Below are 16917 nucleotides of genomic sequence, written 5' to 3' on the forward strand. Positions count from 1 at the left end.
CATTCTTACCCTCTTATCATAACAGATCAGGTAGAAAATTCTGCATTTTCTAAAACTCAGCTAAACTTGCATTTTGAAAAAAAATGAAATTTTGCTTTACTGTGTTTGCTAGGATTCAGTATAGATTTAAAATTTTGCATTCTTATCTCTTTGTTTCCATTCTATTGGAATAGCATCTGGGGTAATAGTAAAGAAAGGGGAGGGTTCTATTTATTTTCCTTTAGATTGAAGGGATACATTATTGTGGTAATTCACTAGATTTTTCTCTTCTTTTTTCTTCCTTTCTACCCATGTTCCATGTCCTGACCTGCTGGTGCTCAGGTGTTGCCTACCAACCCAGAGGAAAGCTGGCAAGTGTACAGCTCAGCCCAGGACAGTGAGGGACGTTGTATATGTACGGTGGTGGCCCCCCAGCAGACTATGTGCTCCCGTGATGCCAGGACAAAACAGCTGAGGCAGCTATTAGAAAAGGTAAGCTGGGGGAGGGAGCATGAGAGCTAAGCATGACTGTGTGCATCTTTATTGGAGTACAGAAAACTGGATCCAAAGCCCCTGGGGCATAATACTCATTCTCATTCTCATAGCTTTCTGTTGATTGATCTAATGAATGAATGAATGAACAAATGACATGATGTTACCTGATAAGATGAATTTTCATCAGACTTGTGTTGGTCAGTTTTAAGTGGGTAACCTTAAGAGAGATAATGGGCTTATTTTCTTCAAATTTGATCACTGTTAAGATGATGGAGTAAAATATCCCAGCCCAGCAGGGTGAGGAAGTAGGAATTTGTGGTTTTTCCCTTTCACACTGACATCCATTTGATTAGTTTTTCATAATATACAGTATAAAGGAGATCAAAAGATTCTCATTAAAATACAAACTGTGAGATCAAATGTAGGCACAGGAAAATCATTTCACTGAAGAAATCCTGTTTTCTCTGAATGTGCTGACATTCTGATTTAACCTAATTGGGATCTTTAGGGTATGTAATTTTCCTTGCTGTCGAAAGGCTCGGGCTGGGTGATGGACTAGGCTGGATGTTTACCACTGATTATGTCTTCCTGGTAAAGTGGTGTATTAAGTGATTCCAGAAAAACTCTGGGGCTTAGGAATCACTTAGTCTGTGGTTATTAATATATCACTCTGGAGGACTGAAATTGGACTCTTATCACCAGTATTCTAAGGAACAGCAGCATGACTTTACACAGTGACCCTGAAGTGACCATTTAAAGATCCTCAATCTTTTAACTGTGAGATGATTTGGTCTTACCACCATCACAACCACCACCACCACCACCCTATTGTCCCAAAGAAAAAGGGATATTTGATATAACAACTGCCAGGATCGTATGCTTCCTGCTTGAGCTGAATGTTTCTCTTCATCCTCTCAATGTGATATCAAGACACAAGAGAAGCATTCGACCTGTATAAGCCAATACATTTCAAAGATGGCTCAGGCCTTTTACTTGGAGATTTCCATTAGACCTCATCCTTTACATATGAAACATCTAAAATGGTTTAGAGATTTTTTCCAAGTCTGAAGGAGGTTACAGCTAGCAGAAAAAAAAAGGAGAAGTTTCTTATGTGATAAGTTTTAACAGGTATCAGAAAGTTCCCTTTCTTGCCCCCAAATATACTATTCTGACTTGTATATGTAATATAAATTACTTTAGATTAATGAACATTGGCTTTGAAATGGGTAAATGCACTGGGCAAGATTAAGGAATAATAGCTGCTTATAACTAAATGTTGGTAATTTTAATATAGCTGAGATCTGCTTGGAAAGAATAGGAATTTTGAGAAAGAAATATGGTAGCATGGGAGAAACAACTAAGATTGAGAGTAAAGAAAAAGAGTAGAAAAGTCTATGGGGTAAATTTCATCTGTAATTCCTGAGGAGCCTATGCATAGGAGCATAGAATGTCGAGCTGGCTTCCTTACAATTTACAGAAAAGGGACCTAAAGCCCAGAACAGTTAACACACTTGACCATGGTAACATAAGGCCAGAAGAGATTCACAACTAGTCCTTCTGACTCCAAATCTAATGTCCTTCCAACTGTAACATAGATGTTCATTTACTTTTGATAGAATCACATAATTTTTTGATCTAGAGAAATCTTAGAGATCATCTAGTCTTAACTTACTTATTTTAGGCAAATCCTCCCAGTGGATGAATAATGAAATTAGGCAAATAAGAATCAGTAGGACCGAAGTGTGAATTTTATTCCATCCTAGTTCATTCAGTTAAATTCCTTCAAGCATTTATTATATGCAAGACACTAGATAGTTGAGATATAAAAATTAAAATAAAGAAGACTCATCTTCTCCCAAGGAGCTGGGAGTTCTGAGTTAGCATTACTTGATAAATGTGAAATATTGAGAAAGGTTCAGCTAATGACTCTCTCATGACCTTTTTGGTCCTTAGTTTCTTTATCTGCAAAATGGAGGGAAGGAGAATTAGGTGATCTCTGAAATCCCTTCTAGTTCTAATAGACAAGGATTCTATTAATTATAGTAGCTGCCTCCCTTTCAAATGGGAAGAGTAAACTTTTCTCCCGAGTGATTAGAGAGTAACTGTTTGGGTTGATAGATGTTATACTTGGTGGGACAGTGGACAAAGTGCTGGACTTGGAGTTAGGAAGGTCTGAGTTCAAACCTTGATTCAATACTTATTAACTGTATTAAACTTACAAGCAACTTAACTCCTATTTGTCTTAGTTTCCTCATCTGTAAAATGGAGATAATAATAGCATCTACCTCCTAGGATAAGATGGAATAATAATTGTAAAGTGTTTAGCAAAATGTCTGGAACATAATAAGTATTATATAACTGTTAGATTAATATTATTATTTATTACTCGTTGATAAAAACAAGCTCTTTTTAAAATTTTAGAATAAAATAAAATGTATTTTGCATTAAATGGGACTGATTATCAGTGAAGTTTTTTTTTTCAGCTATTCAGAAGGGATGTCTGGACCTTGGGACATCATTTTGAATATGGCATGCTGTATTTCATGTGTAATTGCCAGTTAATAGAGTTTTGGTTTAGAGAATGTGGAATGAGATAATTCAAATACTTGGTACCTGCCAACTTTTAAATGAAGGAGGGAATCAAAATCTATTTGGTTTTCTCATTGGCAAAAAATGTCATTAAGAAGACCAAGGTCATGACTTCATCCCTAATTAATTTTGACTGTTGCAAAGTCAATTTCTGCATGCTAACCACTAACTACCTTATATCTTTTGTCACAAAGGATGCTAGGAGAAAGAGTGTGGATGACTTAATACAATTTATTCATCTTGCTATGTTGAAAACAAGTCCAATTCAATTCAACCTAACAAATCTTTATTAAGTGCCTCCCATGTGTAAAGCATTGTTTTAGAGAGAAAAAGACAACAATGAAATGGTTTCTAGCCTCAAGGAGCTTAAATTGCCTGGGAGAGGACAGGGGGATCAGCATGTATGTATGTGTATATATATATATATATATATATATATATATATACACACACACACACACACACACACACACACACACACAGGTAAAATCAGCACAGACTTTACCTATCAATGTCTGTACTAACAGCTTGGTATGCAGAGACTAACATGGTCTATTAAGAGAACCTGGTGAAAACAAGATATGGTCATGGAGTGGGATGAGGAGAAATGATATGAGGAAAAGAAACTCCTATACTGAGGTGTTTTGGAGAGTAGACAGAAGTGACATGAGATTTTTATTTGCAGAAGAAATTGAACCTTTCAAAAACCTCTTCTGTTTGTGCAAAACAATTCACAAGGCAACATCTTAGCCAGATCCATCATAGTTTCCTCAGACTTTAAGGTGCTTAAAAGGCATTTGGACCTGGATTACTGCCTAGCATCTGTTAGTTTGGTGTCTGCAAAGCAGTTTTTGTAAATCGACTGAAAGTTAAGTCCTTTCTCTCATTCCTTTCACTTTTATAGGCATTTTTATTCTGAAGAAATAATATTTTTTATTAAAATCATTGATAGCAAACTGATGAGCACATTTCTTGAGTACCTCCTCTATATGAGGCATTAGAGTGAAGAGGAATCATGTTAGGTTTAGAATCTAACTTGGTCATCAAGCAATGAATCAAGAAGTTTTTAAAAACACCTACAATGTGACAGGTGATACTAAGTAGGTGGGTAACAAAGAAAGAAAAATAAAATAGTTCCTGCCCTCAAGAGCTTAAATCGTATGGAGAGGCAGGAAAGATTCACTATGTATATCTTCAAGTACATTTAAAATAAACAGCAGTTGTGTCTAATATTATTTAAAATATAGTACACTATAAACATTTTAAATGTACTATGCTATTTAAAAAATACAAGATATTTTGGGGAAGGAGGGCACTAGCAGCTTGGGATGTCATGAAAGACTTCATTCATATAGAATGTGGGGCTTGACATGAATCTTGAAGAAGGTAAGTGACTTTACCATTTCTTTCCAGGCAAAGGGGATATTCAGTAGAAGGGCATGGAGGTGAGAGATGGTGTATCCAGTGAGGAATGGGAAGAAAGTTAATTTGGTTGAACTATATATAATGGAAGAAGAAGATTCATGTATAACAATGGGTGGGGGAGGGGGGATTAGGTATCAAGTTGTTAAAGGCTTTAAAAACCAGAAAATTTTCTGTTTTATTCAACAGGCAATAGGAAATCACTGGAGTCTGAGCAGGGGAATAGTATAGTCAGATCTGCCCTTTTAAGAAAAATCACTTTGAGAGCAGTGTGGAGAGTAGATTCGAGTCTGGAATAACTGGAAGCAAAGAGACCAATTAGGAGGCTATTGCAGTAGTCTAGGAAACAGGTGATAAGTACTTAAATTAAAATGGTGATTGTGTCACCAAAGAAAGGGGGGCATTTAAGAGAGAAGGACCTTACAGTTGAAGGTAAATCTCCTTTCCTCAATCATTTTCATTATATATATAAATATACAATGAGATAGCACCATAGAGTTTTTGTGAGGGCAAATGAGATCTGTATGTCAGTACTGTAGTAACTGGTAGGGGAACTATTAATTCCCGGGAGAGTTTAATTCTAGAGAGAAATGAGTAATGATTAAGGGAGAACTTTGCTTCCTCTTTCCATGTTTCTAGAGGAACGAGATTTCATATGATTGAAAGCTGGAACCCTAGAGATCATCTTACCCAACCTTTTACAATGGAGAACACAGCTGCCCATTCCTTCTTCCTCCAGCTGCTGGTGCCTTCTCTTCGAAAGTCACTTTAGAGCTTTCTCTCTCTCTGAATATACTTTGTTATATGTATTTCTGTATATATCATCTCTTTTCTTAGAATGTAAACTCCTTTAGGCTAGTCACTTTTTCTTCTTATCTGTAGTGTTTAGCACATAGGACGAGCTTAATAAATATGTGTGCTGATTGATTGTCCAGTGTTACCCAAATATCAACTAACAGAGCTGATATCTGAACTTAGGTCATCAGATTCCAAATTCAGTGTTCATTTTTCAGTAAGATAGTTAGAAACATCTGAAGATTGTAAATTCCCATGAGCTTGAGGCATGGGGATGAGCTTTGGATCTTGGGAAGATGTTGGAGGCTAGGTTTTAATGAGACTGATCAGAAGCTTGCAACTTGTAATACTCTTGCCTCCTAAACCTCCCCAGATCACTGGAACATAAATGTGGAGCTGGAAAAGATGCTAGAGGCTATTTAGTTCATCCTTCTTATTCTACAAAAGAGGAAATTGAGTGCTTGCTAAGGGTCATACAGATATAAATGTCTGAGGAAGAACACAGGTCTTCCTAATCTAGCACTCTAACCAGTATTCCATTTCCTCTTCCAAAAAAGAAAACCAGTTCCAACTTTTCCTCTAGTATACTATTTATTTTTAAGGGACATAACCTGTTTCTTTTGATTTTTGCTCTTTGAGATTTTTACTTTTTCAAAAGGAGTCTTTATTTTTTCTTGTGAGTATTTACAGTTAGCAAAAAGAAGCAAAATGCTTTATTTGGTCTCCTCTCTTTCTACCTGGTATTTTACTCATCTCTGCATTTTCTTCTTTCTGGAGAAAAAGCTACAAATGAATAGAGGGAATAGGTGGATGCTCTTTCTCAGCTGAGCTTGGTGCTCTCATTTGGGGGAGGGGAAGTATATACCCCTTCTGCCCTTGTCCTCCCTATCTTTAATTGGCTTCTGGAAATATAAAACACCAACAGTCAACCATACATTTCCTCAGTGCAGATTATCTAAGCATATGTTTAATCCAAGACCCTGATAATCTCTGTGACTCAGCTTTCTTCCCCTCCAACTAGCATGTAAACAAAATTTAATAATAAATAAAAAAGATGGGGGGGAAAGGAAAGTCTTAATGCAAAAACCCTATTTGACCTCCGAATGATGTAACATGCTACCACTCCCTAATTAACAATATTATCGAGATAGATTATTATAGTGGCAAAGTACTGGACCAAAGTCAGGAGGCCTTGGGTTTTCTGCCCATTAATGAGAGGTAAGTCCTTTAACTCTGAGTTTCTGTTTTCCCAGCTATAAAACAGATTCAATGATGATTACCTCACCCAGTTTTGGGGGGCATTGTGGGAATCGGGTGACACAATGGAGGATGAAAGAGCTTTGAAATTTTTATAGCATTATATAAACAGGAAGGATTATTTGTAAGCTTTTAGAAGGGCACAATAGGCTTGTTGTTACACATTTATGATTCTTCTACTAAGCCACCGGCATGGTGCTCAGTAATGTGGGAGAAAACAATATGAAAAACCATTCCTATGTCCCTGCCTTCATGGAGTTCACAGTGTAATTGGGTTTGATAAAGAAGTAACAATTGGCATTTGTAAAGGGTTTAAAGTATGCAAGATGCTTTATTATCTCATTTGCTTTTCTCAACATTCTCTTGGGTAGGACTGTTGTCAGCCAAAAACTAAGTCTGTGTGAGATTAAGTGGCTTGCCCAGGGCCCAGAAAGATAGTCCTCATCCAAAGCAGGATTTGAACTTATATATTCCTCACTATCAAGTTCATTGCTCTACCCACTCTGTTTCCAGTCAGTTTAGTTTAAATGGTTTGGATAATGACTGTGGTGGGAATTCCAAAAGGGTAGAAAAATTCCACTGTAATTTATAAAATATAATGTCCAATATAATATGTCATTATAATTTAAAATTTAATTTAAAAATTAGTGTGATGGAACAGACAGAGTGATTGGATCAAATCTCACCCGATTCTAGATATATTATGGGGGAGGGGGGCAAGTAATTTTCTAGGATCCACCCCCTAAGTCATAGATCAGTTGCTTTTTATATGTGTGGAGAGCTGCCATACTGGGAATTTCTCAAGCTGATGAGACATAGATCCTTCACATATATATGCTTATAAATATACTTCAAATTGGCTAAAAATAAAAAATCTTGAGGGTTTGGAGGACAGGAAAATTTCAGTGAAATTCTTATCCTGTCTTAATGCAATTGAGCTACTGGCAATTTTAAGAGACAAAGAATCACTTTTCATGAGAGTAAAATCCCATTTCTTCTTTGTAGTCTCCTGATAGAAATCTTAAATGATGAGGCAGATTTGCACTTTGATTTGCCCACAAGCTTTGCCTACAATTAGTCCACTCCCAAACCCAGGCTTTTAAGCCACTGTGCTTATATACCTGAGATGAAGGTTGCATTATCCAATGGGTAAATTTTGTTTTGATATGCCATTTTTATTTATTTTATTTATTTTCCCCAAAGTAGTCATTTGCTTTCATTCTAGGATTCCATTCATCTAACAAACACCTATTGTGTGCAAACTATTTCATGAAGCTCAGGATAAATACCATTCTGTTCCTCAAGGGATTTAATTTAATAGAGAGAAGACAGAAATGATTACAATATACTGTAGTTTGAGATGAGTGCTATATGAGGGACAAAACATTCTACATGAGCTCAAAACAATAAGTGATCCTTCCTAGTTGAGGGAAATCAGACAAAGCTTATAGGTAAGATGGCATTCAAATTGGGCCTTGAAGTATGTATTAGAGGTTCAAATGCTAGAGATTGAAGGGAATCTTAGAAATCATCTAGTTGAACTGCCTCATTTTACAGATAAATAAAGTGAAATTCAAAGAATATATCATTTGTTTACAATTAAATGTTAGTCAACAGAATAATAAGAACTTAAAGCTGTGTATTCTGATACAAAGTTTTTCCAACTATGCCACAATACCTCTAGGGCAATTTTTCTCAATGGAGATCCTGGAATAATTTATCATCCTTGAATAGATCAGTTTAAAAGGGGACTTGGAACTTATTGCTCACTCTCACTCTCTCCCCCCGTGTGCGTATAACTAGAAAACTGAAAGAAAACTGCTTTTGGGAGAAAAAAAAACAAAAAGAAATCTTCATCACCCCTCTGGTCATTCCAAAAGCAATATAAATAAAATTTGGCTAATAATACCCAAGTTTGCAAGACAGATTTCCTTGTCCAGAAAAGGCCATACATTTGCCATTGACCTAGTGATATTTGCTTGCTTGCTTTCAGTCAAGAGCATGTTTGTTTTTCATGTGATGAAGCAAAGAAGAGGAGATAGGGACAAGGAAACAATAAGCATTTGGCCATGTGTAAGAGACCTAAGGCAGAAAGAATTTTGGACCCTTTAAAAGGGTTGCATCTTTAAGCTCGGTGCAGATCATAAATGAGCATTTGGCAAATGGCTTGCCATTATTAAGGCATCTTTCTTAGTAATTGGATGAGATTTTGGCAGAATGACCCAACTGCTGGTTTAGCAATCCCAGACTTAATTCTGACTTCATACAGCCTGGAAGAGAATCTCACACATGTGCCAGTTTCCTGAAAATAAATGTGTTAGCAAGTGGCTGCAGGAAAACTGTTTTTCTTTTAAGCTCTCTGGAATCCTGTTTAATATTAAAGTTTCATCTTGAGGCTAGGCTAGATTTGGATCTACCTATAAAGTATAATATAGCAATTCCTCATTTGCCCGGGTGATGGATTCTTGGCTTTATGTTGCAAGCATGCCTGTTTGCAGAGTAGTCATGTGCCTATGATTCTGTGTTCCATGATGGATACTGAGCATGATGTGTGCATGGGTTGGGGGAAGGATAAAGGGGTGGTGGTGGTGAAGAATCCTAATACACAAACAGTGAAGACATCATCCTTTTCCGTGTTTCTTCATCTGCACTTAAGCAATCAATGTCTGCAGTGAAATACTCAGTGTACATTAAAAGATAAACAGGATTTGTACAGGAAGAAAACATACCCCATAATACTATTCATCTTTGTTAGATATTTATGTTTGCCAAACTGGATTCTCTTTTACAGAATAAATAAATAAATAAGCAAACACAAATGTATTGCATGCAGCAGACTAATCAAAGAGGAAATGGAGGCTTATGTATTTTATACTTGACTATTAAGTCTATTTGCATTCCTGATTGTCAGATTATTTTCCAAGCATGACAAACCAAAATGTTTACAAAACTAATTCATGGTGTTTTCAAGTTCCTGGTCATAATAATATCAGATCTGTATGATTAACTAGTAAATAATGCATGTGCTCCTTATACTCTTAGTTTGCTGACTGAGTGGAAAAGGTCATTGTCATATATTATAAAGCCAGTGATGCTTCCTGGCCACCATTACAGCTCTTTTTTTGGACCTTTTGCCTTTTTGACAGGTGCAAAACATGTCTCAATCAATAGAGGTATTGGACAGGCGAACCCAGAGAGATTTACAGTATGTGGAGAAGATGGAAAACCAGATGAAAGGGTTGGAGTCCAAATTCAAGCAAGTGGAGGAGAGTCACAAGCAACATCTGGCTAGGCAGTTTAAGGTGTGTGTTTCCAACTCTCTTTCCCAGAGCTCTGCTTGTTCTTTCTGTCTTGCTTTTTCTTCTTTCTTCTAGAAATAGGCAATGTTATGGGGAGGAAAGGATAAGAGAAAGTGACTCAGAAGGAGTTAAGGTAGAGAAGGTTCAGGTTTTGAACTTTTCCTCTTTGGTCCACATGGGGAAATAATGAAAAGGGTAATATTGAAGAGAAGTCCTTGATATATAGTCACTCCGATGATCACTTGAATAAAATCCAGTCTGAAACTGGCAAATTCCTTGTGACTGAGCTGTTCTACTCATGGGGGTATTGTAATGAAAGAACTTTATCTTTAGTTATCATTCCTCTTTAGATGACTTACTTTCATAAAGAGCTCCCCATAAAGAAGGGAGCTAAAGGGATTATTTTAATAGATGGTCCCACTCAGAAATGGCTATAATATAGTATGGATTTTGATGCCTGACCTAATTTAAGCTTGCCAGGGTATATTGTAGCCTTGTACAAAGCAGAGAGGAATTATTATTCCACAAGGCAATTGGGAAAGCTCCTATGTTCATAGGTAAGTGGTATCTTATCACCAGATAGCTCAGGATTGGGAGTTGTTTTCCAGCCCTTCCTAGCTATACAACTTTCAACATTATTTAAAATGGGAAATACATATATACCTCAAATAAGGTATATATGTACCTTAATTTAAATAAAAGAGTCCACATTTAGAAAGATAGCTTTCTTTTGGCTGTCATTCTTGATTGCATATTGCTTGTGTGTCCTCTCTGTTTCTGTCTTTCCCGGCCCCCTCCCAACATCTAGGTGTTGCTTTTCTTCTTGCACTTCTTTTTCTTAATGCAATCCCTGCATGAAGCAAGAAATATCTCTCTAGAAAGCTGCATGTTAAATAGATGGAATGATCAGATAATTAAATGATAAAACCCATGTAGCAATTAAACAATATTGAGCTTGATCCTTCTGAGAAATGAGTAAGTTCTTTTTGGAGGTGAATGAACTTTTTTGAGGTTGCTCACATGTTATTGATTTAGACTGGAAGAAAGATGGAACTCTATTGACCTGATTGACCAGTGAGAGTTTATGCACCTGCCAAAAGAGAAGAGTACTTTCTTCTGAAGCATAGGATCAGGCTCATTAAATGCATGTTTATTTATAGCAAATATGATCAGAGAAAACAATCTTCTACTTAACTGCTGTCTCAGAACATGATCTTTTTTTACTTTAAATTCTTGGGGCCACAAGGCTTTTGTGATGGTGGGTCATGGGGAAGAGAGATAACTGCCACTGCCTTTTTAGCATGCATAAATAGCTTTTAGCAATCTGAGCCTAAATGTTGTGAGGACATTCTAAATAACTGTGATAGCAGGCTGTTTCTGCTAACTTCAGCATTTAAATGTGAGTTTCTTCTGTTATTACTATAAGAATATTTGTTTATTAATGGCTATCTGTTTTTTTAAAAAGGCAGGCTAGTGGGCTAGTTCCTCAACAGTATTTCATTTTCTTGCTTACAGGGCTAACTTAAGAGTTTTTTCAATGCCGCAGTGACTGAAGAAGCAGTTCACTCCCATGTAACCATGAAAGAGAGCCAGAGAGCTTTTTGCACCATGCATTTTATTATTATTTTCAAATAATTAGCATCATATCATTAAGGAATCTTGAATCCAACTGAGATCTTCCTTTTGCATGTGACTGTAGATGCATTTCATGAATAGTTTGAACCCTTGTCAATGCATTTTTTTTGAAAAAGAAAAAAAAAGAACTTTGTGTATGTGATCTAAAGCATGTAACCCTAAGATGTTGCATTCAAAACTGACAATAAAGACCTTTCCCAAATATGTTGGTGTTCTGTAGACTGTTTTAATATGCTCTTTCTAATTCATCATTTGGACCAAAAATAAAATAAAATAAAATGGGGAATATTCACATTTGCACTCACATAGGGAGAAGCCAGGACAAGTCAGGGTGTTACAAATTTTTGCACGCATCGCACTGAACCAAGCTTATTTTGACCTTGCAGGCAATAAAAACGAAAATGGATGAACTTAGGCCTTTGATACCAGTGTTGGAAGAGTACAAAGCCGATGCCAAATTGGTATTGCAGTTTAAAGAGGAGGTCCAGAATCTGACGTCAGTGCTTAACGAGCTGCAAGAGGAGATTGGCGCCTATGACTACGATGAACTTCAGAGCAGAGTGTCAAATCTTGAAGAAAGGCTCCGTGCATGCATGCAAAAATTAGGTAGGCTCAGAACCCTGTGGTGGGACAGGCTCATCCCCACCCGTGCATAGCAAATTGCACAGGTAGAGGTAGTAGTGCTGAAATGGATAGCTCCCTTCTGGCTTTAGCCAAGCCATATTATATTTCTACCATTATGCAAACCGAGGTATCTCCCAAGGCCATCTTCCCCAGAGAGAGAAATATGGTAACCACTCATTGAGTTTCGGTTTCCAAATATTATGCTAAGTCTAGTGTACAGAATCTAATTTAGAATCTAGTTAGATTTCTTTTAGAAAGAAGTAAAAGGGAATCAATTACATGCTGCATGTTATTTGAGCATTCTATATATAAAGAAGATGGGCCTATAAAGTATAAAATTAACATAAAGGAAGTGAGGCACACCACTTACTGACTCGACTTTTGCCAACTGGAAAACCAATTTTTGTCATATTTCTCAAGGAGAATGAATTAAGCATCATTTGGTTATAAAGTGTGACAGGGAACATTCAATTTTACTTTAGAAAAATAAGAAGTTTATTTGCAGGAAGTGATAAACCATCTAAGAAACTTTAGATGTGACTAACAGCAGTATATGGGGGAAAAGATTTTCTATCCCTTTCTATTGTTTCCAAGAAGTATCCCCAAAATTAGTGCGCTGAATTTCATTCTTCTTCCAATTGAACACCCACATGCATTATTGACTTTCCAGTTGAGTGCTTTAATGCCATCTGACAAGTTAACTGCTGAAATCATCTTTAAGTAGCACATATAAAATTCCAATGGATTTCTTAGGGAAATCTTAGTAAATATTAGATATGTCCTACTTAAGAGATCATCTTGATAAGGTGCTAGTTCATTTTTCATGCCCTATGTGTGTGGAGGGTAGGGGTTCCCTTTGTAATGAAATTTCCTTCAGTATTTTAATTGCCTTCTTAATCTTCTAATACAGTCACTTACCCTATTCTCACCCAAATACCCCACTTAGTGGCTAAATATACCCAGAGGGAACATTTAATTTTAGTATATTTCTGGACACTTTTTTCATGGTACTAGTTAACTGGGAGAGAACTTAACATTCAATAGTGAAGAAAGAAAAGGTGAAAAAAATGTTGTTTCTTGAACAGGCACTTGTTTCTGTATCTCTTTAATTCATTTTTAAAAGCCCATATGCTAAAGGATGAAGATACTTTTGATGGAAAAGCCACAATATTTTCAGTTTGCTGGCATTGAACAGATCATAAGATATGCAGTTTTTCCCTTTAAAATTAGTTCTGATTTTAATCATCTATAAAGTATCATTTCATCTTTGAAAAAAAAATCAGTGCAAGAGTTGCAGCAAATGTCTTTGGTGTAGTGCAGAAAAAAAGCCCTGGCCTAGAAGTCAGGAAACTCGGATTCTATTTCCAGCTGTACTATTAAATAACTGGGTAACTTTGGACAAGTGATTCTCTAAACAGTACACTTTCCCTATCAGTAAAATAAAGGGGTTGGACTAAGTGACCTCAAAAATCAAGCCTAAGTTCCTATGATTCTATAGGTTCTTTCATCCCATTTTAAAAATAAGGAATTGTGGGTTATACCTGGGGTAAAATCTTTGGACTTCTTCTGGAGAAAGAGATTACTACTTTGAATTCATGTATCCATGTGAAATGCATGTTATTAACTTCCTTCAAGATAGTATTTACAGAAATCATTCTTTAGACCTACAATTCTGCCTTTTTCTTAGTCCTTGAGAATTAAGGATTTAGTTCCTTTTTTCCCCACAAGTGGTGATTTTATACTTTTTTGCCATCCTAACTATGGAGAAGGCAAATTTGGGGAACATAGAACCCTTGAATGACCTAGAAACACAATGACCAACACAAATAGAGAATAGCAGAATCAAAGTTACAGATGGTGAAAATGTAAGGACTTTTCCAAGTTGGGAAAATGTCCCTCTCAGGATGATGCATGCTTATTCCATCTGTGCGGGGACCTATTTTTAGACATTCGTGTGAATATATTTTGTAGTTTAAGATCTTGGGACTCCCACGTGCTTACCCTTGAATTGCTGAAAAGACTGCTTTTTTTTGGGGGGGGGGAAGAGATGAAATGGCCCCTATAGTGTTTTTTTTAACCCTTCAGGCTATAGAAATATGTGAAAATGTACATTTAACAATCCCAGGGAAAAATCTCTCTTAGAACTTCCTATGAATTAAACACTGCTTCTGACAATCATAGATTGCACAAACCTGTGACTTGGGCTGTTTCAGAAGATCTGATGAAACATGCAAGAAATAGGAGGAAGAGCAAAGAATTTGGAGGATGAGGACCTAGTTTCAAATCTTAGCTCTGCTATCATGGACAAGTTGAATGACTTCTCTATACCTCAGTTTGCTAATATTTAAAATGGGATAGTGGGATTAATGACCTTTGAGGTCCCTTCCAGCTCTAAAAATAGGATCCTGTTAATTTTTGAATGGCTAAATTGGGAAACAGCTTTAAAATAATAGCTTTTGAAATGATGGAAGAAGGGAGTAAATGCTGATGTCTTGTGATGACATAACAATGCTTCAATCTTCATACAACAGCACTTACTAGTATTTTCTTTGAAAGAAGGGACATCTGAGGCTAAAAGAGATGAAATAATCTACTCTATTTAAGGCCACACAATTGGCTAAACCCAGTGCTAGGAACCCAGACATTGTTTAGATATAACATCTGGAATTGAAATTTGATCAATAGCATCTCTGATGGTCATCCATTCTCTGGGGCTGGGAGGATTTCTTGTTTTTTTGTCCTCTTGCATCCTATTTTTATGGTTCATTAGGCTCAGAACTCAAATATCAAACAAATTACAAATGATAATAATATGGAATACTCATATTAGTTTTGCAAATAAGTTAGGAATCCCGGGAAGTGTACTAAGAGAGCATGACAAAGGAAATGAATGTTAAAAGTGACCCAGCATTATAGCCTGTGCTTAGTAAATAGGTTATTTGCAAAGCTATTTGCTGTCACCTTCTTTCCATTCTTGACTCATTCAAGTGCCTCCAGAATTAGCTGAGGTGATGTCTGACTGTACATTTCTTAATCTAGGAGCATTGTGCTCCCTTCCCTGATGTAACATAATCAAGAAAGAGATTCACTGCAGTGAGCCAACTTACTCATAACTAGGTCTCTTTTGGATTTCTTTTTTTTTTCAACTTCCCTTTAGATTGATTTTGCTGACACTTCTTGACCCTACTATATACACATATATGAAAAAAATCAATAGTAGCTAGTTGAATTTGTTTTTCTGTTTCTATTTTTTAAAATGACCCTCTATCCAGTGAGTTTTAGACTTCAGCTGATAAGCTAAAGCACAGACTCAAATTGGAAACTGTCATTTGCAATAGTTTTGGAAGAAGTCAGACTTAACATCTTAAATTTATTTTCTGAAAAGAATCTATTTCCTTATATTTACCCTGTTATTACTCTAACTTTTTAGCATGTTGAACAGAAAGGGAAACCATGCTTGTTCCAAGGATTCCACACCTCTGAACCTGGAGTATTAGCTGAAACATCTCTCCATAGACAGGGTCCATAGATAGCTCTCAAAGGCTAAAAAGAGAATCACATTTAGTCACAGAGGCTAAAATCAGAATGGAGTTGTTCTCTGAGATCCAGTGTCCTTGAAATGGTGAAAGGTGGATACCTATAAGGGATAGAAAAAAATTCATAGGATTTCAAGTCTTGTTATAAAGATTAGTAATGTATATCTTTATGTCAGCAATCAAATGTCCTAATCAAAAACTTCAGGTCTAAATTCAAGCGATTCTTTAATTACAAAATACTTGCTAATTTGAGAGCTGTATGGGTTTTTAAATTAATCATTCCTTCAATTTGATGAAAGTGGCATCTTTCCTAACCATATGATAGCAGCAAAGTATACTTTGCCTTAACATCATCCCCAGTATTCATTCTCAGGAGGAAGGGTCATCTGAAAATAGTTTTGTAGGTCTCTAAGTAGAAAGGTGAAAGAGGGCTGCAAAGGAAGTAAAGTTTACCTCTTGAGGAAGTAGAGTTTACCTCATGAGAGATGGGTACATAAATTGGTATATTTGATACTTTATTTGGATCATACATTTAGATCTGGGAAGGATTTCAGAGAGTATCAAAATAATAAGACATAAGAAAATTCAACAATAATAAATATCTTATATACTTACTAGCTGTGTGATCTTGGGCAGGTTACTTAATCTCTATTTACCTCAGTTTCCCCAATTTTAAAGTGGGGATCTAATAGCATCTACCTCTAAGGTTGGTATGAGAATTAAGTGCAATAATGTTTATAAAGGACTTACTACAGTGCCTGGCACATAGTGGGTGCTTAATAAATGTTTTATTCTTCATTTCTTTCCTTCCTTCTTTCCTAACATTATTTATCGAGAGTTTTAAGATTTGCTAATTATTGTATAGATTTTATCTCATTTGGTAAAGACCCAGGGAAACCTTGCCTCAGGTCACACAGGCAGTAAGTCACAGAGCGGGAGTACCTTGATTGCAGATCTAGAACTCTTAATATACTGCATTGCCCTCCAAGTAAACAAGAAGGAACTTTAGCTCTATTAAGGCTACTCAGTTAATAGTAAAAAGTCTTTGAGGAAGCCTTTGAGAACTCATCCAATTCATTTGGGCATGACTGGTTATCTACATAGGATAAAGAGAAAATCATGGTATATACTGATATAAAAATCCACCCCATGAATCTAAGCACTAACCTTGTGCTTAGTAGGGTGATAGTCACTCTTGACTTTATCAGGTTCCTTGTAAGCCATATTTCTGTCCATTTGTTCTGATTTTGCTATTGTTTTCATGGAATTTTTGTATAATAAGAGAT

At 36.3% G+C, this 16917-nt stretch overlaps 1 protein-coding gene across 3 annotated transcripts in view; it reads left to right on the top strand.

Moving 5' to 3' along the window:
* Window positions 1–16917, top strand: part of OLFM1 (olfactomedin 1) — a 56735-nt gene that overhangs the window by 18699 nt on the left and 21119 nt on the right. For 2 of the 3 annotated variants that reach the window (XM_003757460.4, XM_003757459.4), the window contains exons 2-4: window positions 322–471; window positions 9684–9839; window positions 11858–12077. In XM_003757460.4, coding sequence (XP_003757508.1) covers window positions 322–471; window positions 9684–9839; window positions 11858–12077 — 526 coding nt within the window. Of the gene's footprint in view, window positions 1–7; window positions 31–321; window positions 472–9683; window positions 9840–11857; window positions 12078–16917 lie in introns of those variants that run through there. The other variant, XM_031954928.1, reaches the window with a different exon arrangement.

The sequence above is a fragment of the Sarcophilus harrisii genome, chromosome 2 (assembly GCF_902635505.1).
Source record: "Sarcophilus harrisii chromosome 2, mSarHar1.11, whole genome shotgun sequence".
Classification (NCBI taxonomy): domain Eukaryota; kingdom Metazoa; phylum Chordata; class Mammalia; order Dasyuromorphia; family Dasyuridae; genus Sarcophilus; species Sarcophilus harrisii.